This window comes from Radiomyces spectabilis, assembly GCF_025331425.1.
Source record: "Radiomyces spectabilis strain NRRL 2753 chromosome Unknown BYT42scaffold_9, whole genome shotgun sequence".
Classification (NCBI taxonomy): Eukaryota; Fungi; Mucoromycota; class Mucoromycetes; order Mucorales; family Radiomycetaceae; genus Radiomyces; species Radiomyces spectabilis.
Genome location: NW_026251934.1, coordinates 483565 through 505466, shown reverse-complemented (window position 1 = coordinate 505466; position 21902 = coordinate 483565). Strand labels below are relative to the sequence as shown.

Sequence of the window (21902 nt, the reverse complement as noted above, 5' to 3'; positions counted from 1 at the left end):
GCCTTTCCAACAAACTAAACATCACCTGAGCTTCATCTTTGGCGGTTTGAGTGGCCAACAACTCTGTGGGGGGAAAGAGGATTGGGTGAGCTTACATATGATTTCCTGTGGTCTTTCATGAGGGGGTTTCGTACCTGTGGCAGTTCTTAGCAGGCCGTAGATCTGATCTCGGGAAACTGTGGAAATCAAGTGCGGTTGATGCCATGGATATTTGATAACGATGCTAACAATATTTTCAAAGGGTCGTTCGACCGCCGTCTAAAGGAAAACCGTCAATTCCCGTCCACGGCTCTCGATGAACAGCCAATTGGCATGTATGATAGCTCACCTTGCTGGTTTTACAGGCGAGAAGCAGCAAGTTGATCTCTTGGCGTGTAATGATCGGCGCGATCGGCGATAGATCATCGTCAGTGGGTTGAGGTGGAATAATGGAGATCCCGGAAAATTGGCCCGTCCATTTTGGAAAAATGGTTTTCATGAGGTCCTCTTGGTTGCACTCGGTGACTGTGACTGTTCGACCCTTGAACTGTTGTTGATGTCCCAGTTGAATAGCGTGTTGGGCGTCCATCACAGTGGCAAATTCGACATAAGCGACAGGCAACGTCTTGCCCGTGTTTCTATCCATGACAATCTGTTGTGAAGAAGCTAATGAATTTCCTGTATCCATGGAACCGATAGACCTAATTGACTATTTACATGGATACACTGAGCATACCGAGAAGACGACGGCATACAGCACTTTTCAAAAAAGGCCACAATGTCAACTTGCATAATATCCCAAGGAATCTAGGATAACCTTGTTAATTTTTTTTTTCGTTTTCTGGATTTGCCCCCATCACGCTAAACTCACATTTTCGATTTTGACACATGGCCATTGAAGAGGAAAAGACGCCAGATTTTTCAATGTTGGATGGCTGCATGCCAGCGATGATGACGACGCAGCATTGGGTGTTTCAGGAACGTCGGAACTGACCGCAGCGTGATGCAAGTACGCCGCTTCCGAGTAAGAAACCTGGTTCTTTGGATGACCAACTACGCGTTATTATCGATTGCCGTTTTATGGACAAAAAACTCGTGCTTGGGATTTTACCTGTCGCGAAGCAATGGATTGGATGCATTTGGCACAGGACGTTTTGGATAACAAGGCGGGTAGCATGGTATCCGGACATACGGAGCAAATACGATGACCACACAATCGGTGAACAGTCTCTGCTTTCCGCTTCAGGCACACCAAACACAAGGTGTTGCTGGCGGAAGGGAGGCGACGCCAAAATGTGGCTAGTTACCATTGTTATTACACGTTTATTCAACGTAATATTGCTTAACGAATTTTTTTTTTATTTTTTTTTTACTTGTATTTTTGCTGAGAGTGGCGGGATTGGAAAGTGGGTGGATGGACAGGGAGGATGTCTGTGCGCCAAATAAGCTATAGAACGAATCGAACCGTTCAATAGAAGCTTTTTGCGACCATACCAAGCGCTCACGAGGGCTTGCTATAGTAATCAGTTTGTTTTTCAATCAATAAATGATTCTTCACAGAAAACCGCGAAATTCATTTCTGTTACCAATGCAGTACATAGTTGAACCCACCGTCATGTGTTGAGAGACGAACAATGTATTTTATTTTTCCTTTTTACGCTTTAAATAGACTGTCGTACTCATGACAACGTTGTGGAAAAACACAGTTCTGTAGCTAATGCATGCGCACAAACAACGCTTGATGTCCAATCCAACCCTTTTTTTTTCTCCTCCCGTGCCGTTTGAATGCCACGGTGGGGGGGGATTATTGTCAAGGTCATGGTATTTTTGTTTATTTGGAAACAAAAACACTTGCACATAAATTGAAGACACATACTCGAAGCATGTTATGGTGAGTTCTTTTTTTGCCATTTCGGGATGGAAATATTCCCATTCCAGGCAATGATTAGATTCTTTGAAGAATGTCCGTGCCGGTTTGAGGAACCAATTAATGCAGGAGTCCGGACAATGATCGGAATCACCCTCATCATTGCGAGCGTCATTGCACCGAAAAGAAATGGTAGATTGTTCCCAATGCAGTGATGTTGTTCCGGGTGGACTCCTTTTGCCAATAACATATCTTTATCGCTGCTTTCATTGAAAACGAAAGACCCAGGAATGGATGGTACAACGCTTGGAGATTTGAAACTTATTCATCGGCAGTGTTTTATTTCCGACCGCTTAATATTTATTATTTGAAAGGCCTTGACCCAATTTTTCAGCTGTCAGTCAACAGTCTATCCTAGTTCGCATATATCCTGTTGTAGGCAAATATGTTGGATGGAAGTCGTAAGGTGCATGCATCGTCGACCTCTGAATTTAATTACAAATACATTCTCGAGTCATCAACAAACAAAAGGGTATCCCAGGATATCTTTCAACAACCTAGGGACTACATAGCGTCCCAGACTTGTTGCCTGTTGCCTTGCTTTGTGACGTGCACCCTTTTTTTGATACTTGCGTTTCCACGTTGTGAACCCGTTATATCCGGTTCAAGTTTAGAACGACCAGCGATGCATGAATTTGGCGTCACGTAATTATTGAGCGATACACGTTCCTTAATAAAGCGAACCACACACACAGAGGATCGAAAAAAGCACTCAAGCAGCGAAATCAAGCTGTTTCTGAGACGTGGTTTAAGAAAAGCTTTGTTGTGAATGTTTGGGAAAGTATTACCGAAGCAACAAATCCGATTCCATAGTAATCTTGAAAATAACCAATGGCAAAATCGGAATCCGAATAGAGACTCTATCGCTTCTGTCAAGAATCTAAATGCGTTGTGTTTCCTTCAAGGTTCTTCAGCATAGAGGCAAGTAGTTACTGAGATAGTTTCCTCTCGCCTTTGATAAATGAGCATGAGCTGCTCATCTAACGATATAAGATTGCACGGATCGAATCCATAGATCCTTATTCTTTACTGAGCTTTTCCTGACCATTAGTGATGGTTGATAAGAACAAGATAAGAATGATGATGTTCCGATGAGTCCGGGTAGTACACGGTAATATAAAATGTGTCTTTACAGGAAAGAGGAGTATATTTTTATTTTCCATGCGATGATTTGGAATAAAGCAGAGCATATGTGAAATCAGGCAGAAAAGAATGGATGATAAAACAGCAGAATAAAGAGAGAATGACAAAACCCTCACCAAAGTAAAAAGAAAGAAAACAAAGAGCGATCACATGCCAAAAGAAGAAAAAAAAATATATTCCTTGATATAAGGCAGACTTCCAACTATTATGTAAAATAGCGAGTCAGTGCCATCAAGGTTAAAACAGAAGCCAAGAAGATAGAGAAATGATCTCTATGCCTGTGCCAGTATGGTAGTCATAAACACTACTTCGATCAAATCCACGATGCTGCTTATCGCTTGCCAACGAAATGGTCCTGTCCCAGTCTCATTTTCCATCCAATAGTGAGGCCTGCAGAGATGAGAGTAAAAAGGCCCGATCATTGACTCACGCCGCACGCCTGTGCTGATACACTGAACCTTGGTCCAGTCGCATATGGCCTACTGGGACGGAGAACCACAGCTGTAGAAGTGACACACACACAGATCAGACTTGGGCGGTGCTGGTATCCGGTTACGGTAGGTAGCAAAGGGGCGTGCTGGCGAAATGGAATTTGGTTAAGCAGCAAGAGTGCAAGGCATACTTGACCGTCCAGATCACCATCCTACTTTCCCATAACCGATTTCTCCACCAGAAGGGAGCGGAGTAGCCAATATACACCTAAAGGATGGTCTTGAAAGCAGCGTCCAAGGCACGGAAAGTCCTTACATCACCTCGAGTCAATTGGTCCAACCATCCAACCCAAAGTCTGTGCCAACAAGTCGGTGTATGGGAGATGTGGTTCGCAATACGCGCATAAATTGCCCACGTTACACGGTGACTCTTCCACCTAGTCAGTCGCCTCTCCGCGTATGGATAGCCTCCTCCCGCCACTCGGCGTCCTCGCACGTGCAGGAATAGCCCCCTTGCCTAACCTGGCTTGTCAGGGTCCGCATTACACCAATTCGGCCTGTGGAGATCATTTCCAGTCGAACCCGGCATGCTACCAAGAAATGGCAAATGGAAAAATGGAGAAAGATAACAGCTCCGCTGCAGAGCCCGCCAGCACAATCCAGCAAAGCTGGAATGCACCTTCCTATCTTCTCCTGCGCGGCCTTAAATCCTCTGGCCTTACCTAGATCCTTAACCCGGGGGGGGGAAGTCTCCCGAAGATGAGTCAGACCATATCAGAGCGCGCTGCCTTCAACAGATGGTCAAAAGTGCGATGGAGTTTACGTTGTGCAAAAATCTTTGTTTCACCATGTTGCCGCGCGCACGATGTTCTGTCAAAGCGAGTCCTCCACCGCAATCAAGAGTTACTTGATAACTGGAAAGGTGAAAAGCACAATGCACGGTAAGTCTATCATTGTGAACTCGCTTCAGAAGGACCAGTCAATAGTGTGTCAATCAGACCTTCTTGTGCGCTTGAAAACGAGCCACCAACCAATCAGGTTCGTGGTGCCTGATTTCGCGGGACTGTCGACCAACGTGACGGGCGTTCAGCACTTTGTCCGGTAAGTAGCTTTTTTATTCTCTCAAAAAAAGCATGTATAGATCTTCAGAAAGTACAAGCAGATAAAGGAGACTGTCGTTGATACTGGGCTGGAAACTGAGATCATCTCCCAGCATGATCTTTTGCACAACCAAGAAGAAGAAGCCCGGAAATTTGAATGTCTAAAGGCCAGTCAAAAGATATTAGATGACTTGTCTAAGGCTACCACCATCAATAAACTCCCAAACGTTGCGTTTAATGCTCAATTCACGAGTGGACCAACCATTAAAGATTAGAAGCACTGTCCCTTATCAACAAGATATGTGTTAAAGGCCTGCGCCCCGGTTTCAGCAAGGTCAACGAGCACGGAGGTAGCACCACTGAACGATTGATTTTTATTTTACGTAGTCTCTCCAGCAGGAGAAGGCTGGACGCGGATATGAGATATATCACTAAAATGATACGTTGATCACTTGTGATTATGCCTACACATCAATTTCCAACAGGAAAAGGATTTGTGAATACGAGTTATATCACCAATATGATAGATTGAAAAAATCTGATCATGCGTACAATATATCTGAAAGCAGATATAAAATTAACTTGCTCCTCTCCTCTGTTGTCTTTTTCTGTGGGAGCCAGGATCATACAGCGTCTCTGGCGCCCCAGCCTGACTTCAGGTCTATATATACACCAAGGTGAGCAGTTGTGTGTAGTGTGGCTCTAACTATTATTTTTTCGTTCTCGCACGTTTTTGGCAACGCGACGGAAAATGCCACTCGTCCATGATTCCAAAATCCGCAATGCAATGTGATTGGCTAATTTTGGCAGTTGATGACATGTTTAACTTGGGGCCCACAAATTTTGCCACGGGGAATGATTATTGAAAAAAAAAAAACACAGCGTCACTCGTTCTGGGTCAAAGAATTAAACGCTGATTGCTTGAATTCCCTCTACTCTCTTTGACGCATCCATTACTTACTTTCTCCCTACTCTGACACATTACACAACAATGGCCAGCACAGCAATCGGATTGCAGCTCGCAAAGCGTGCCATAAGTAAGCAAAAGCTCAATGAATTTGACAAATTTGCTCTATCGAGAAATATAAACATTAACCAATTCTGTTTTTTGCCGCCCCATAGTGACCAACCCTATGCTTCACTCACAAAGGGCCATGTCCACCGCTGTCACGAGAGATATCGACCAAATCAAAGACGTTGCCGTTCAACCCAACAACAGTGCAGGTAAATCAACGACGAATTATCGACGAAATACAGTCTCCAAACATCGAATCATATATTAAACTTCCCGTGACTATTAGAATATGTCTTGTCGACGGTGGATCGTGTCGTCAACTGGGCTCGCAAAGGTTCCATTTGGCCCATGACCTTTGGTTTGGCTTGCTGCGCTGTGGTAAGTGCTGGCAGCTGGGTCATTTCTCGTTGACCAATGTCTCACTCACTTCTTTTTTGCTTTGTCCATGTAGGAAATGATGCATTGTTCGACTCCTCGTTATGATCAGGATCGTATTGGTATTGTTTTCCGTGCTTCTCCTCGTCAATCCGATGTCATGATTGTCGCCGGTACTTTGACCAACAAAATGGCCCCTGCATTGCGCAAAGTGTACGATCAGGTATGGCTTTTGAAAATTTGCACACCTTTCTTGGTTTTCTTCAAAGATGCGGTTTTATTCACGATATTTTTATACGAAAACAGATGCCTGAACCTCGCTGGGTGATTTCAATGGGTAGCTGTGCCAACGGTGGTGGTTACTATCACTATTCTTACTCTGTGGTTCGCGGTTGTGATCGCATTGTTCCCGTTGATATTTATGTTCCTGGATGCCCCCCTACCGCCGAAGCTCTTTTGTACGGTATCTTCCAATTGCAAAAGAAGATGACAAGAGTAAGTTATTGGGACTATAGAGATTTTGAAAGGATGAGCCAATCAATGACTGACCTAAACCTATACCAATTCGTCCACAGACCAAGATCACCCAGCTTTGGTACCGAAAGTAAGCCGGTCTCACTTCCAAGAGGAGATTCAATAGAATATGTAAAAAAAGCAGAATAAAAAAAATCGACGCTAAAATTTGAAGCTCAATTCTTTCACATTGTTCAGCTTGGGATCCTATCTTTTTTTTTTTTTAATTCTGTTTTCTTCCTTAGCGTTCTTTTACCCGGTCTCCTATTTTTTTTTCTCGTTTTTTCTTTCATTGCGGGTCAATTCATATTCCTATAGTTACTGTTACTATAGCGTTGATATCTCAATCGGATTTCTTGTCACACACATTTGATGTCAAAGCACGCCGTTGTGTATCCTACCGACGCCATGGGCACTAGCATGATATTCAAAAAGTCATATCCTCAAAGTAATGATGAAATGCAAATAATTCTCGTGTTAATCAATTATTCACCACCTTCGTTTTCAGTCTTGTCTTTATACCACAGCAAACGAGCGCCACCTGAGGAAGATGGCGGCGGCGGCGACGACGACAGTAAAGACACCTCGGACACGGAAGCCAAGGACACGGGGGACAAGGATACGAGCGACAAGGACACGAGCGACAAGGACACGAGCGACAAGGACTCGGGCGACAAGGCCTCGAGCGACAAGGACTCGGGCGACAAGGCCTCGAGCGACAAGGCCTCGAGCGACAAGGACACCGACAAGGACGCTTCAGGCGGACGTGGCGCGGGCGACGATGGTGATGGCTCGTCCGATTCTGCAAAGCCGACCAAGTCAAAAGAAAGCTCAGATAATTCAGAGGCCGATCCCACGTCGTCGTCGTCAGACAAAGATCATTCCAGTAAGGCCAAACCCACGTCTTCATCGGACAATGAATCGGCCTCGAGTGAATCTGAGGAACCATCGTCTTCCGATGAGAAACCGTCGTCGACCACCGAGAAGCCCACGCCCACCCCGACGGAAAAACCGGCCTCGACAGACAAGTCTTCTGTTGCTTCATCCACCGAAGAAGATTCGACGGAAAGACCTTCGTCCACCAAAACGCCATCTCCGACAAAAACGACCGAACCCTCGACCACGGAAAGGCCCACATCAGCAAGTACAGACGAACCAACGGATTCATCAACTCCCACGCCGACACCGACCCCTTCACGGTCGCCTACACCCTCCTCTGATCCCTCGGTCTCGTCCACTGCAACTGAATCAAGTACGGTTTCCGGCACGGCAAGCTCGACGACCGCGTCGCCAACAGAAACTTCGTCCACCACCGAGACCAGCAGTACTTCGAGTGACCGCATTCCATCCTCTAGCAGCGCTTCCGACCCTTTACCTTCGTCTTCGACACCGGCGTCTTCCACGACCGACAAGTCAGTATCCTCCACAAGCTCAGTGAGTGCTATATCGTCCACGAATACACCTTCTGACTCTATTACCTCTTCTTTTATATCCTCTTCCTCCTCTTCCTCCTCAACTCTCACACCGACTCCATCACCCACGGATTCTTCTTCTGTCTCTACGGCGGAATCGTCCACTGTCTCTCCCGCACCTTCAACAACCGAATCATCTTCTTCTTTGGTGCCAACTTCTGATTCTTCTTTGGCGTCGTCCACATCTTCTACTGCTTCATCATCGCTGTCAACCACCGAATCATCTTTTTCTTTGGTATCAACTTCCGGTTCTTCTTTGACACCGTTGCCATCATCGACGGCTGTTTCTTCGACTGAATCTTTCTCTGCAACTTCATCGGATGCTTTGACTCCTTCCTCTTCAATGGCTTCGCATTCTCCCACCTCCAGTGCGTCGATTTTACCATCGATTTCCTCAGATACACCTTCATCCATTCCTTCTTCCGTAAGTTCATCCGCAAGTCCTTCGGCGAGTTCGTCCGTGGATCCGTCGAGTGTGGCATCATCGTCGTCGTCTTCCTCCTCTCCGGACAGTTCCTTGTCGAGTGCTACACCATCGTCCAGCTCTGCAGAAGCGAGTAGTTCCCAGTCGATGACAAGCAGCAGTAGCATGTCCAGTGTGGTTGCTTCTTCCGATGTCTCACCTTCTTCTTCAATGACCAGCGCTACCGCAGCGTCCATGTCGCATACAGTGATGATAACAACTTCAACAAATATTCCTACATTGACCGAAGTGGTGATCAACGGGAAAACGGTGACGGTGACTACGGTGATTCCCACAACGTAAGTTGGAGTGTATGGTCGTACTGACGACGACCATGGTTACACGATCTGGCGATTTGACGCATTATTTTCTTTTCTTTTTTAAAACTAGTACGGTGATTCCATCCTTGGCGGGCGATTCATCATTAATTGATCCACAGCATAGGGGAACCCCGGGAGGCACGATTGCCGGCGCGGTAGTAGGTTCAATTGCTGGAGTGGCTTTAATCCTTGGCGGAGCGTTCCTTTTACGGAAACGGTACAAGCGCGGAATTGCACTGCGTGACCAACAAACGCAAATCACCAATGATGACTTTTACGCTGACCCGTACCCACCTGCCGCGGACTGGTCTAACCGATTCCAATCGGCCGCCGCGTATCCACAAGATCAGTATGACTATAATGGTCACATGAATGACGATATCGACGAATACGGTCATCGACGTCGTCCGTCCATTTGGGAACGTATTCGTGGCAATTAGAAGAAAAAAAACTGCATTTCTACTATAATATGTATATTTCTTTATATATCTAGAAAATTTTGTATCTGTAGATCAATCCAAAATAGCATTTGTTATCCGTTTTAGCTTCCACCGTACTATCAACCGTATAGTTGAGTATGGTGTAAAAAAAGAGTGCCTTGATTTTGTTCATCGAAAAAAAAGTATGATCACCATGATATTGATATAAAAACTGACCTCGGGTAAAAGCGTCACCAAAGAAAAGGATTCCCTTTGCAAAAGAGTGAAGCATCTACTTTCGGAAAAAAAAAAGAACGAACATTTTTTATCAAAAGCATTGCACACATCGTCGCCATGCCAGCGGCGCTGCTTGAAAAATAAATCTTGTTGTTTGTGACAGAAAAAAAAAGGGGTGGTTTGGATTCCAGTTTGCTCATCGATGGCTGATACTCGACCATTCAAGAGAGCCAAAGTCGAAGGTACCAGTGAATGTAAGATGGGATCACTTCTTATGGAAATTGACATTTTTCAACCTTGTAGGGACTATACATAAAAGGGTACCTCAAAGACCCGCTACTGTTCCAACCGACATTTATGTTTCCAAAACCAGTAAAACAACCGTGCTCGTGAATCGCATTAAACGATTAATGGTGAACGAAAAGTGAGCTGGGAGCATGGGACAAGAAGATATGCTTCTTCAAGGAATTAACCTCCTCGTCCTGTATAGACGTCCGACAGTGACATTGCACGGTTTGGGTGCCATGGTGGTTCGTGCCATGGGCGTTGCTTTGGCCGCTCAAGAACAAATGAACCATCATGTGGATCTCAAACCCACCACCGATACTATCAAGCTGATTGACGATGTGATACCAGAAGATATGGTAAGAAGAAATGGAGAAGAAAGGTATCACAATGTTTACAAAACGTTATTTTATTCAATTCATATTGCCACATTGTTATACAGGACGAGGATTTGGGAACCCAAGTCCGGATGAATTCTGCGATTCACATTAAAATCATTGCCAAATCAAGCTTGGCAGAACTTCAACAAAAGGCCGGGCCTCTGCCGGCTCACCCCTCCCGAAAAATGTAAATAGCAAAAACGGTGTCTTATTCGCTACGAAAACTTTGTATACTTTCTATAATAAATTAGTTTTTGGTTTGATTGTTGGTGGGCGTTCAGTTGGACAGTCGTGCAAGTAGCGTCAGAGCTTCATTTTGCAACTGCGCATCCGACGGAGATAGTGTGGGTTTCAATACAGGAGCAATGGTTTGGTTCATAACCATGCTGCCGAGATGTGATAAAGCTTGCTTTGGAAGATATCGTCGCCATAACGTCAACACTTTCAAGTACTAGATCATCCTAGGCGTTAGTTTATCCGTGACAAGAGTCAACTGTTTCACACTATCCTATGTTACCTTGTACTGGCGCCAAAAGAACCGCTTTTTCGCTTGTTCGGCTTCGGCTCCCATGCCCACCTTGGGTATCGCTGCATCCAAAAGTTCAACGTAACGCAGAACCGATTTTTCTATGACTTTTTCTATGACTTTCATGAGATCCTATGGATGAGACAAAACAAAAACGATGATGATGAGAGTGAGCTCTTCAAGGCAGGGATTTGCCGGGCTGGTCAACCAAAATTACCTGGAACACTTTATCGTTCTTTTCTACATAGTAAGAGATTTGTTCCACGGCATGGATTGCGCAACGCGTGGCTTTGATGGAGGCCACATCCAAGACAGGCATCATATGCTTGATCTTCTTTACAAGCACTTTTTCCACCACTTTGTTCAAAAGTTCGACATCCGCATCTTCGTGACCTTCTTCCTCGGTGATGCCATACTCGGAGAGAATTCGATGCCACTGCATCGTATCAAACTCTCGCGCGTCCGTAAATGGATCCCACGATACAAGTTCGCATCGTACGTAAAACTCAAACGCGCCGGGTAAACTCAGACTTCCAAACGCTTTCTGATAATCGTCGTAAAAGTGGCCCTTCCACGCCTCGAATTTATCCTTCACAGCGCGTATCGACCCAAAATCATCGCCCACATCCGCCAACATTTGATCCAACTCATCGGTTTGTATCCGCTCTAAAAGGGAGAACAAGTAAAATCAGTCATCCCCGAAAAATGGCATGGATGCAAAAGCACTCTCTTACCTAAAGTATCCTCCTTTTGCGTGATCCAGTCCTCAGGCATATCATCGTCGGACCAAAGTCCTTGCTCCTGTAATGCATTATCGCCTGATAATTCGCTCAGGTCCGCGCGAGTGGCCAGTCGCTGTTGACGTTCTTGTTTGCGTCGAACCGCGGTGGTGCCTGAATTGCGGAACTCTTTGACGCGACCAAACTCGTCTAGTTCACTTTGATCATCATCCTCGGTGGCGTGTGGTTCCTTTTCTTCAATCGCATTGTCAGGCACCACCATAAAGTGTCGCAAATCATCCACATCGTCTTTCCATCGACGTTCCATTACAATATCGCGTTTTGTGGCCAACAGTTCCTCAACTTGTTCTTCCAATTTCTCCAATTCAGGAAACTAGGGAGATAGCAGGGGTGGATTCAGTCGGCTGGCCGCATCATGACTAACATTTGTTCGATTTATGCATACCTTGGCATCCAAAAATTCACCCAAGTCATTCACATACGAGGACAAGTCCTGAAAGTAATCATAACGTTCGCTGGTACGTTGAATTTCCTTTTCAAGTTCTTGTTCGGTGGTTTGAAGCCCTTGCATGCCTTTTTGCGAGTTGTCGACTTGCGCCTGATACTCAGTCAAACTGGCCGCATGATTCTTGGAAACGATTTGTAATTGACTCATCACATCAGCAAGCAAAGGTAAAGCCATTGGTTCAGGAACTGTCAATGAAGTTAAAAAAAATTAGTCATCCGTTCCAATGCCATTGATTCATTGCAAACGATACATACTGTCAGCCGGTCGATAATCCGCCGGAGGTTTGAATGGATCTTTTTCGGTTTCTTTGGGCTGCATTCGAACGCCGCCATGCTTGATCAAATCATTCTCCCATCGTTCCATATCTTCCAATTCATCTTCATCCTCGTCCTCGTCTTCTTCTTGGGCCTCTTCAATCATTTCCCGCACATCGGACCGTCGTTCCATTTCCTTCTTTTTAGCCGATTTCTTGTCAAAAGTCAATTTCTCGCCGACATATTGCTCGTATTCTACACAAAGGTCGCAGGTCCAGGGGTCAGCTCAGGTTTCTCTTGCATTGGGCTTTTTTTTTTTTCAACGCGCATCATGTTCCATTCTGTGTCTGTACCTGCTTCGCCGTCATCACCAATATCGTCCTCTTCACGGATTAATCGTGAATGTTCGGTGCGCTGTTATTTTTTTAGGGTCGACTTTTTCGTTAACTTTGTGAACCCGTACTGATGCGATAGTTGCAATGACACTTACATCATCAAGGGCAACAAAGTCCTCTTCTTCATCAATGATTTTTTGTCCCTTGCGTAACATTTCTCGCTTCTTTCTTGCCGCGTGAATGGTACGGGCATCGGCGATGCCAGTAAAACCGACTTTAGCATTCATGGTGCCGGGAAACTTTTCGGCAATGAGCGCATCGTCGTCGAGGATCGCTGGTTCCGTGGCGGTCTTACTGATGGATGGAGGCAAACTCGGTGTGCCAGCACGGAGTGATTGCAAATATTCGTCGGTATACGATTTTTGATTCGATAGATTGGGACGTTCCGCATTAAGATCGGTAGGCGTCAAGTGTCTGCAATGAACAAAAAAAAAGACAAACTGATGAGCCCATCTATTCCATGATTCACTCGCATAAACGGGGGACAATTTTACTCTGGTAGTCGCAGTTTGCGTTCTGACGCCAATCGCTCACTCGCTTTGCTCTTTTTTAACTGAAATGTATCGCCTTCGTCTTCCTCCTATTTACAAACAAAAACAAATGGGTGAGCTCACTGCCATTCTTTCACTTCACCATGACCGTTCCCTTTCTTGGGACGCGGCTACTACCTCTGCAAAACTCAGACCCAGCGACTTTTTAGGCTCCTTCTTCTTTTTCTTGTCGATGAACGATTTTTTCAAAGTTGTCTTTACTTCAGCTAGGTAGGCGATATAGCATTTTTAGTACAGTCATTCCTGCCACGACCCAAAATGTCTCGATCGCTTACTGGTATCTGGTTCGTTTCCTTCATCGTCACTTGTTTCTATCTTGCGACGAATGTTCTTTGTCCGCACCGACTTTTTAAACATGTTATACTATATACAAAAATGGAAGGGAGAGGTCACTTGTTGGTCTAAAAAGTTACTGATCAACGTATCCAACTTCGAGAATGGGGAAGCACCAGGACTGAAATTTGGTTCAAAGTTCCAATCTCTCACTAAATTCAAACCCAGACATCCGGGCAACGCTTTCGCGCAAGCGTTCCGTGTGGCACAAGCCACCCTTGAGAGTGGCAAGGGGCCCACTTTCGGTGTGACTGGTGAATTCAAATAACCCTCTTTTCAACAAAGAAAGAAGAACATCTCATCGACTTCAACGCACGGGAAACCCTCATTGTTTCGTTTCTTTTGATATCCTTTGTTTTTTCCTGATATGGCTATTCCCTTGCGTAGTCTTCGCTTAACACCCAACCTCACTTCGTCCGTCGGTGTGTGGGCTCGTCCTGCACAACAGGCTATGCGGCCCGGATTCTTTGTTGCGCCATCGTTGCTCGGTGCACGTGCCTATGCAACGCAAGGCAAGCAAATTCTTATCCGCGATCACGGTGTTTTCGGTACGATGTCCTTTTATTGCCAGTCGACTGTACCTGATACTATACTAAAACAAAAAGTTTGTTTTCTTTGACTTGTAGCCAACTACATTCCTCCCGAGACATCTCCCTCTGTGACCGATTTCGCTAAATGGCGTATTACCAAGTGGCGCAACCTGAAGAATAGTGTTCAGAATCTCTTGAGGTACTTGCGGATGACAATTGTTTGGATTCGATAAATACTAATGTGGTTTTTTTTTTTGGGTTATAGTGTGGGTCTTATTAAATACAAATCGCAGTATGAAAAGTGGAATTCAGGCAAATTCTTGTCCATTGCCGAAGAAACGTACAAGGATATGAATGATGCCTTTGCAAGGTAATTTTTATCTATTTTCGAGAACAAAGGAGGGAGGGTAAAAGCTAATTTTCTCATGTCATCAGAGGAGATCGCCAAATTCTTGAAGAAGTGTGTCTCGATGCGATGTATTCCGTATGTAAAAATAGAGTTGCAAACGCATGAAAACGTGGTTTTAACCAACTGGATCTATTCCATGGTAGAATCTGAAAAATCAGCTCAAACACCGCAACAATGCACGTTGGGAATGGAAGTATCACGGTGAAGTGGAAACTCCCAAGATTGTATGTGTGCGATGTGTCGGCACCACCGGTGTCAGCAAGCATGGTTTTGCAGTGGGTCAAGTCACAGTGAAAATGTTCACAAAGCAGGTAAGCTACCACTGGACTCTATTTTTTGTTATTGCCGCCTAATCAATGCCATGGCTCACTGTGAATATTTTTATAGTCCATGGCTGTTTATGACAAGAAGAATCGTCTTGTGGGTGGTGATCCCAACAAGATCCACAACATTTTGGAATACGTCGTGTTCCAGAAAACGATTTCCGATCCTGAAGATATTTGGCGCGTTTATGGCAAGATTGCACCTCCGGAAAAAGTAGCACAACAATAGATATCATACTCTGTACAGAATGTAGAAAACTTATAAAAGGAAAAACAAGGGACAAAAACGGCATAATACATATAAACTAGATCCATCACAGAAAAAGAGCTTGATTGACGACGGCGTCAGGAACTATTGATCATGCGCTCCCAATTGAAAGAGTCCATTTCAGGTTTTGACAACACTACTGACAGTAAACCGACTCCACTTTTTTTTCATATCCACTCTCAGTTATTTCACAAATGAGTGAACCCCTCCCCTAAGATAAAGACAACCCATTTCCATTGCGGCAAAAAATAACGATCTGCAAAACCTAGAGGTAGGACAGAGAATAAAAAAGTAACAGGCAATGGTGATGTGAGTGTTTTTATTTTTGGATTTATGCTTCAGCAGTGACGGGTTCAGCGGCAGCAGCAGGGACACCAAAGTCCTGAGCAGAGGGTTCAGTGATGACGGACTCGTCCTTGGGTTCGAGGATGGTGACGATATCGGGAAGAGTCTGCTTGGGACCGTTGCGGCCGGTGGGATCGCTGTCCAACATGATCTTGACCTTGATACCGAGAACACCCTGACGCATCATGACGTGACGAACGGCAGTGGTGATGAAATCGCGGGTGGGTTGACCAGAGTGGATCATGAAACCGTCGCTGAACTTCATGGCCTTGGCACGAGCGGCACGAAGCTTACCAGAGACGACAACTTCGCAGCCCTTGGCACCGGATTCCATAACGAAACGGACAACACCGTAGCAAGCACGACGAACCGCCAAACCGTTGAGAAGCTTGAACTTGACGGATTCGCACTGAGCAATGGCGCAAAGACCACGGTTCTGCACACGTTCGGCGTAAAGTTCGACCGAGTTTTCAGAGAACTTGAAACGCTTCTGAACGAGGAAGGTCAATTCTCTGATACGACGACCCTTCTCACCAAGAACGTTCTGGGTGTGAGTGGCACGGATGATAATTTCGGTACGAGCGGGAGTCACGCGCACTTCAACACCAGCATAGCCATCTTCGGCGAGTTCACGGGTGAAGAATTCGTTCAATTCGGCGTAGAAAACACCATCAGCAACCTAACAAGTTTGAAAGATTTTTTACAAATGAATATCGTTGACTTTAACGGAAACCACGGCAACAAGTATCATCTTATGTCAATTTTGAATGATTACTTACGAACTAGATGCGTGGTAATGAGATTAATGAGTAACATGGGAAAGGTTACCAAAAAAAAAAAAAAAAAGAAAGGATGGATTAGTATATCAGATTGAGGTCATCCATCAAAGGAGGTCGTCTATCCATCGAACCTTTCTCTTCTTGGAGATCTGAGCTGCCATCGTTTCGTGTGGATGCAAAAAAAGGGAGAGATTTCAGCGATGCACACCTGTCTACGGATTTAGCGCTGCTGGTGAGTCCACACCCACCAGCCTGCATTGGACAATATCGTTCCCCCACCCCGTAACCCGCCCCAACTGGCCCTGGCTCAGCCCACGTCGATTGTCGAAAAATCCGGGCCGGACTCGACCATCCTCGGACATTCAAAATGCCCAGATTATGCACAACCTTTTTATTTTCTTTTCTACTTGAAGTCATAGAGTTGGAAAATAAAAAATAAGTTTTATGTAACATTGATATGTGAATAAAAATAATCAACGTTGAACGTTACGGACGCTTTACGACTGACAGTCATCGCTGACTTGGACGAACGATAATGTGTAACACCATGCAGAAAACTTTATCTCCATACCCTGATGTGTTTTTAACTAAACTGAAGCAAGGATTAATGTATTGCTTTTGAAAGGAAGAAGCAAGGTTATAAAGCGGTATAATCATACTCAAATTCTCAGCTAACTTGGAACGGGGAGCTCTTTCATCTTTGGGCTTACCTTGTCCCAAGCGACCAAAGGTGGCGCCTCGTAGCTTGGTTTGACTATGCCAATCAAAAATACTATGGAAACGCTACAAAACTTGTCGCCAAAGAAACCTTGAAGCAGTAACGGGTTGGTTTTTTTTTATGTCAAAGGCTGGCTCCATTTCTTTTCAATGGAGGAGAATGAGGTCATAGTTCAGCTGTTCACGATTAGAGATTTCAAAAGAGGCAAAAATGAAGCTGAGGCCGAAAATGTTGGGCTTTGGGGAAAAAATGTCCGCGAACTGCAAGATAAAAAGGACTAGTGCATTACTCGCCTTCAATATGTCACCTTCTCTTCCGCTTTTATAATTTTTATTTCCTTGTCCTCGTCTTCTTTTCAATCATTATGACCGACTCCATGACCTATAACGATAATGTGCCAGCTGTGGAACCAGCTCAAGCGGAATCGGTGCCTGCCATGTTGCCCCGCGACGCATCAACCAACACGCTCGTGAAAACGGAGCAACAACTCAGAGAAGAAATCGAACGGCTCCGTCGTGAAGAACAAGCATTACGTGAACAAGATGAGCAAATCAAGCAAAATATTGAAGCTGTGCGCGAAAAGATGCATACCAATGCATAATTATTTTCCCTTTGCCTTTCTTCTTTTACCTCTTGTTCTGAATGCACTCATGTTTTTGTTTTTGTTTTCTGTTTTTATTTTGTTGTTGGGTCATTCTCTTTATTACCCTATTTGGATAACCTTTCGTTTTACTTGCCGTTCCTCTGTATACATGTTTCTTTTTTGTCTGATTTTAATATCTATACGTATTTCAAGTATTCAAATGTCGTTTCTTTATTTCGCTGAGGGAAATTGGAGAGGATAAAGAAGTGGCGATGGTTTTTTCCTGTAAAAGACGTCGGTACCATGTTTGTTTCTGGTCAACGTCTTTGAGTTTCAAATAGTAAGGCAGTGTCTGCATGACGTGTTGATACTCTTGGCAGGACATGTCAACTTTGGACGCACATGCAGCATGACATTGATAGTGACATTGCTGGCAGATCCAGCCTGGAGACTGTGGCGACAGTCGGTCATGACAGCTTCCGCAGTGGGATGGAGCATCTCCGCTCATCAATTGGAACGTGTGTCCTTGAATCTCCTTCATCTGGATGGTCGACGCTCCTTGGTCACCACCGGCTCGTTCCAGCAGTTGCCGCTTCTCCGTCAAGAGTCGCTGGATTTTTCCATTCGCTTGAATGATCGCATGCTCGAGGTCCTTTCGAATTTGTTTTTGCTGCTTTGCATTCGTCGATGCCGGCATCCCAATCGCTTTGAAGCCCGATATTAATTTAGCTCGCGCCTCCAATGTCCGTTTAGCGCCTTCCATGTACTTTTCTTCCAGTTGGAGTTGATCGTCAATACGGTCCACACGTGCTTGCTGCTCCGCTCTCAACAGCTGGTACGGATTCGCCGGTCGTTTGAATGCTTGACACGGTTCCTACAAGCAGCGAGCCATTTCCAAAATAAGTCTCGAAGCCCAAAGCATTTCTCATAGTTGATGATCACAGGCTTGATGATCAAAGCTTACCATCCTTGTTGGCTTTGAGGCTGCGGTGCGGATAACTAGTGACTTGTCTGCATCGGCGGAAGCGTCATTTGAAAAGCCCCACGTGTTTTCTTGCGCTTCCTGAATCACCACCAACGGCGCTCTGTCAAGATAGAAGAAAGTTAATTTTCCCTTATCATCAACGTGCCTAATATTTTATTCATGTACCCAAGATCAATGGTCAGATCAGGTTCTGAACCCTTTCCCATGCGAGAGGGCTGATAAGCGTTCAATTTTCCGTCGCGCAAGTCGACGTGATACATCTCAAAATCGCCTTTGCTGGGAATGGGCGTTGCAGCAATATGTAACACTTGCGGTGATGGATGGTTTCGACTGGAAGGATCATCGTCGTTGGTGAATAATTCATTGATATTGCTGCTTGAACTTGCAACATCCTTTTGATCCGCCAATAAAGTGTTCACGGCGGATGGATTTGTCGCTTTTTTTATCGACGCTCGTGATCTGGACCGTTTCTTTTTGAGAATCGCCATTTCACGCCGGACTTTGCCCAGTTCCGTTTGATACTCTATGATTTCTTGGTGCATCAATCGGATTTTCTCTTGATCCCGTTTCCACATTGTCAAAAGAAGACTGCGCTGGGTTTCCGGAGAAGCGTCACTAGCTGGGGTCATGCACTCGAATGTTTCAGACGTCGTCGTAGCAGAGTCGATTCTGGGAACGCAAGTCGCTTCAGGTAACTGATTCTGGGGTTTTTCGACGTGATTATCTCGACATGAACGCAACTCGTCCTTGTAGGCTTGAATCTCGCTTTTGTAGTGGTCAATGGTCTTTTGTTGAGCGTCTTGTCGGTGTTTGAGCTCGTGTAACTCGTCGGATAAAGCCTCACTTCGCTGCTGTTCCACAGTAAGTTGATGTTCCAAAAGCGCGCATTTGGATGTCTCTTGGTGCATTTTCACTTCCAGATTCGGTATGTGGCAAACAGCATCCAGTTCTTTCTGCATTTGATTAATTTTTGATAACCAGTGCTCTTTATCTTGTCGCATGTCTTGTAGTGCTTTTTGAAGCTGGGCGATTTCAGCGTCTTTGTTTTGGCACAATTCCTGCTGCTGAGCGGCTTTTTGCTGTTCCTGCTCAATGTCCCTTTGGAGCTCTCCATTCACACGCTGTAACCGGTCTATCAGGTTTTGCCAATGCTGAGTTGATTGCTGTCGACTGTCCACCGCAGGTTGCAATTGAAGCAGTTCTTTCTGCTCGTCAATGGTCTTTTGCAATTGTTCCAGACGTTGCTGTAGTTCATCATGCTGACCGGGATGATCGGCCATCCAACGTTGCACCGCAGCGGAATAGGTGTACCCGATAAAGGGTAAATTGCGACCTTCAAACGATTCCATGCCACCGTGATCCGTAGACACGCCTGAATCCGTACTGAACGCCGTGGGACCTTGTTCATCGTGCGTGGAAAAATTGGAAGTGTCGTCCGGGGACGCTAGGACAGGCTTAAATGGAGGGGTGGCTTCATCGAAAAAAAAAAAGTAATAATAATTGAGGTGAATAAGGGTTTGGTCGTCGCCTTTCACGTAATGTGTGTGTATGTAGTATACTGACTGTGACGAAGGTTGGCCCAATCAATTCCTTTGAAAAATGGGTGGGCTTGTATTTCTGTCAAACCATTGTTTCCCAGACGGGTTTCTTTCTTGGTGAGGAATCTGGTAGAATGTCATTGAGTTTGATTGGGTCCAAACGTTGAGAGACTACTATGATTGTATGACTTACCTGCGGATCAAGTCCTTGGCATCGTCAGAAATGGGGATATCGTCGTTAAAGGACCAGGAAGTCTGTTTAGGTACCAAAAATGTGTTAAAATCTCGGTCTCCTATGTTGCCTGTGACTATGCGACCTTACTTCATGGAAAAGAATTTTCCGATACGTCTCGTTTTCACTTGGACTGTAAAAGGGGGGTAGTTCTTGTAACATCTCGTACAATATGATGCCCACCGACCACCAATCCACTTCGGTGCCATAGGTGATGTTGCCTTCACCGGCTTGAAGCACTTCTGGTGAAATGTAATCGCATGTACCGACGGCAGCTGTGGGAGGTACCTTTTTTTTCGATATCATCGAGACATCCATGAGTGATGACAACCAGGTATTATCATTTTTATCTTTCTTTTACCTTGCTACTTTGGTCAAGATGGATACATGAACCGAAATCGGCCAGTTTGACGTGACCTGTGGTATCGATCAGAATGTTTTGCGGCTTGATATCACGATGCAGATAGCCAAGGTTGTGAAGTGAATGGATAGCAAGAATGATTTCAGCAATGTAGAACCGAGCTTCATCTTCTGTTAGACATAGATTTTCTTGTCGATCTAGTACACTAAACAAATCCCCTCCACCAGCGTACTCCATGACAAGGTATAAATTCTCGTTGTCTTGGAAAGCCGCATGCAATGCGGGTATCCAATGATTGCTTTTCGGATGGGATAACACGGCTCGTTCTTCCATGGAAAATGTGCGCTGAGACCGTGTGAGTTTTTTGTTGTTTGATATATTAAATCATTTAAGAACTTACTTCATGTTGTTTAAGAATATGATCTTTGTTGAGGACTTTCATGGCATAAATGTGATTGTCAATTTTACTCCGAACCACGGACACCTAAGTGACATTGGGTGTGCTGTTGTGAGTAACAGGATTATTCATCGGATTTTTTTTCTGCTACTCACGGTTCCGAACTGGCCCTTGGCGAGTGGTTTGATGATTTCAAAGTCTTGCTTATTAATGCGCAAACTGGTGACTTGTTTGCATAGTGAATCGTCTAAAAAAGAAAATACAAAGACAAGGTATGAGGCGTGAGTAATAAAAACGGACTTTGAACTTTTGCCATCTTCGATGAATCTTACACCGATGGAGGAAACTGGTAATATATTCATGATGTTTGGGACTGAGGGCGAGGCAATCTTGATGAAGTGCAATTAAACAATCAAATAGAGTGTCAATGTTTGTGTCTTGAAGTAATTGACGTATTTGTAAAGTGCGTCTGTTGATATCAATGGATGATGAGGAGGATGACGATGATGATGCGGGTATATGCTGAGAAGAGGATGACAAGCTAGTTAAACAGATGGTCATGATAAGTTTAAATTAAATAGATAGATAAAGTGTAGAAAATGGTCAAAGTAATAAAATAAAAAAATAAAAATAAAATAAAAAAGCACGGTATGAATAAATAATATGAAAACAGCTGTTGTCATTATTTTTCTTTGCCCTCTCTTGGTTCACATAAACATTCTCCTCGTTTGGAAAAGTGCCAACATGTCCCACTTTTCCATGAAAATGTAGACGGATCATACATAATTTGTCCACCTTACGCCTTTTTGTTATAGCCAAATTCCTCTCTTTCTTGGCAAATCCATGTCGGGTAAACTTCCGATCAGCTCTTGCTGTATACTTCACTTTGTCTTATTCTCTTATTGTTGCCTTTCACCAACTGCGCCAACCTCACACCGTTTAGCATTTTCAATTCCCGATTGCTGCGGATCTACCAATCAGTAGCCGTGCGCGGCACACAGGATCTCCGTTTTGTGTTGCCTTAGGATTGCAAAGGACACAAGGGGGGATGAATGTGAACAAGGTGGC

The 21902-nt window shown here is 44.7% G+C and overlaps 7 protein-coding genes across 7 annotated transcripts; 4 read left to right on the top strand and 3 right to left on the bottom strand.

The window, feature by feature from the left end:
• The first annotated feature begins 5467 nt into the window (after positions 1–5467).
• Positions 5468–6663, top strand: BYT42DRAFT_575895 (NADH-ubiquinone oxidoreductase). Its single transcript, XM_051568999.1, has 6 exons — positions 5468–5617; positions 5703–5804; positions 5882–5973; positions 6047–6193; positions 6277–6465; positions 6546–6663. Exons 1-6 carry the CDS (start codon positions 5572–5574, stop codon positions 6576–6578), a joined length of 609 nt encoding a protein of 202 aa, XP_051421564.1. The 5' UTR covers positions 5468–5571; the 3' UTR covers positions 6579–6663.
• A 41-nt stretch (positions 6664–6704) lies between these two features.
• BYT42DRAFT_399159 (uncharacterized protein) lies at positions 6705–9488 on the top strand. Its single transcript, XM_051563384.1, has 4 exons — positions 6705–6931; positions 6992–7895; positions 8325–8717; positions 8809–9488. The coding sequence occupies exons 1-4, from the start codon at positions 6856–6858 to the stop codon at positions 9176–9178; spliced, it is 1743 nt and encodes a 580-aa protein (XP_051421563.1). The 5' UTR covers positions 6705–6855; the 3' UTR covers positions 9179–9488.
• Positions 9489–9583: 95 nt separating this feature from the next.
• Positions 9584–10275, top strand: BYT42DRAFT_575890 (uncharacterized protein). The gene is made up of 4 exons (XM_051568998.1): positions 9584–9636; positions 9698–9818; positions 9885–10038; positions 10122–10275. Exons 1-4 carry the CDS (start codon positions 9597–9599, stop codon positions 10248–10250), a joined length of 444 nt encoding a protein of 147 aa, XP_051421562.1. The 5' UTR covers positions 9584–9596; the 3' UTR covers positions 10251–10275.
• A 1-nt stretch (position 10276) lies between these two features.
• On the bottom strand, positions 10277–13479 carry BYT42DRAFT_535339 (nineteen complex-related protein 2-domain-containing protein). The gene is made up of 11 exons (XM_051565470.1): positions 13309–13479; positions 13151–13239; positions 12977–13062; positions 12578–12896; positions 12441–12501; positions 12088–12342; positions 11771–12018; positions 11320–11698; positions 10803–11251; positions 10577–10717; positions 10277–10510 (listed from the first exon to the last, which is right to left on the bottom strand). The coding sequence occupies exons 1-11, from the start codon at positions 13388–13390 to the stop codon at positions 10337–10339; spliced, it is 2283 nt and encodes a 760-aa protein (XP_051421561.1). The 5' UTR covers positions 13391–13479; the 3' UTR covers positions 10277–10336.
• Positions 13480–13817: 338 nt separating this feature from the next.
• Positions 13818–14857, top strand: BYT42DRAFT_499712 (uncharacterized protein; the record flags this gene model as incomplete). Its single annotated transcript, XM_051564659.1, has 6 exons — positions 13818–13914; positions 13993–14095; positions 14162–14266; positions 14332–14380; positions 14449–14616; positions 14693–14857. 6 exons carry the CDS (start codon positions 13818–13820, stop codon positions 14855–14857), a joined length of 687 nt encoding a protein of 228 aa, XP_051421560.1.
• Positions 14858–15227: 370 nt separating this feature from the next.
• Positions 15228–16181, bottom strand: BYT42DRAFT_575879 (40S ribosomal protein S3; the record flags this gene model as incomplete). Its single annotated transcript, XM_051568997.1, has 2 exons — positions 15228–15920; positions 16152–16181. The coding sequence occupies 2 exons, from the start codon at positions 16179–16181 to the stop codon at positions 15228–15230; spliced, it is 723 nt and encodes a 240-aa protein (XP_051421559.1).
• Positions 16182–17434: 1253 nt separating this feature from the next.
• BYT42DRAFT_399043 (kinase-like domain-containing protein) lies at positions 17435–21478 on the bottom strand. Its single transcript, XM_051563383.1, has 10 exons — positions 21167–21478; positions 20990–21081; positions 20838–20921; positions 20438–20782; positions 20167–20364; positions 20038–20099; positions 19870–19970; positions 18472–19777; positions 18286–18406; positions 17435–18195 (listed from the first exon to the last, which is right to left on the bottom strand). Exons 1-10 carry the CDS (start codon positions 21393–21395, stop codon positions 17530–17532), a joined length of 3204 nt encoding a protein of 1067 aa, XP_051421558.1. The 5' UTR covers positions 21396–21478; the 3' UTR covers positions 17435–17529.
• Between the last annotated feature and the right edge of the window lie 424 nt (positions 21479–21902).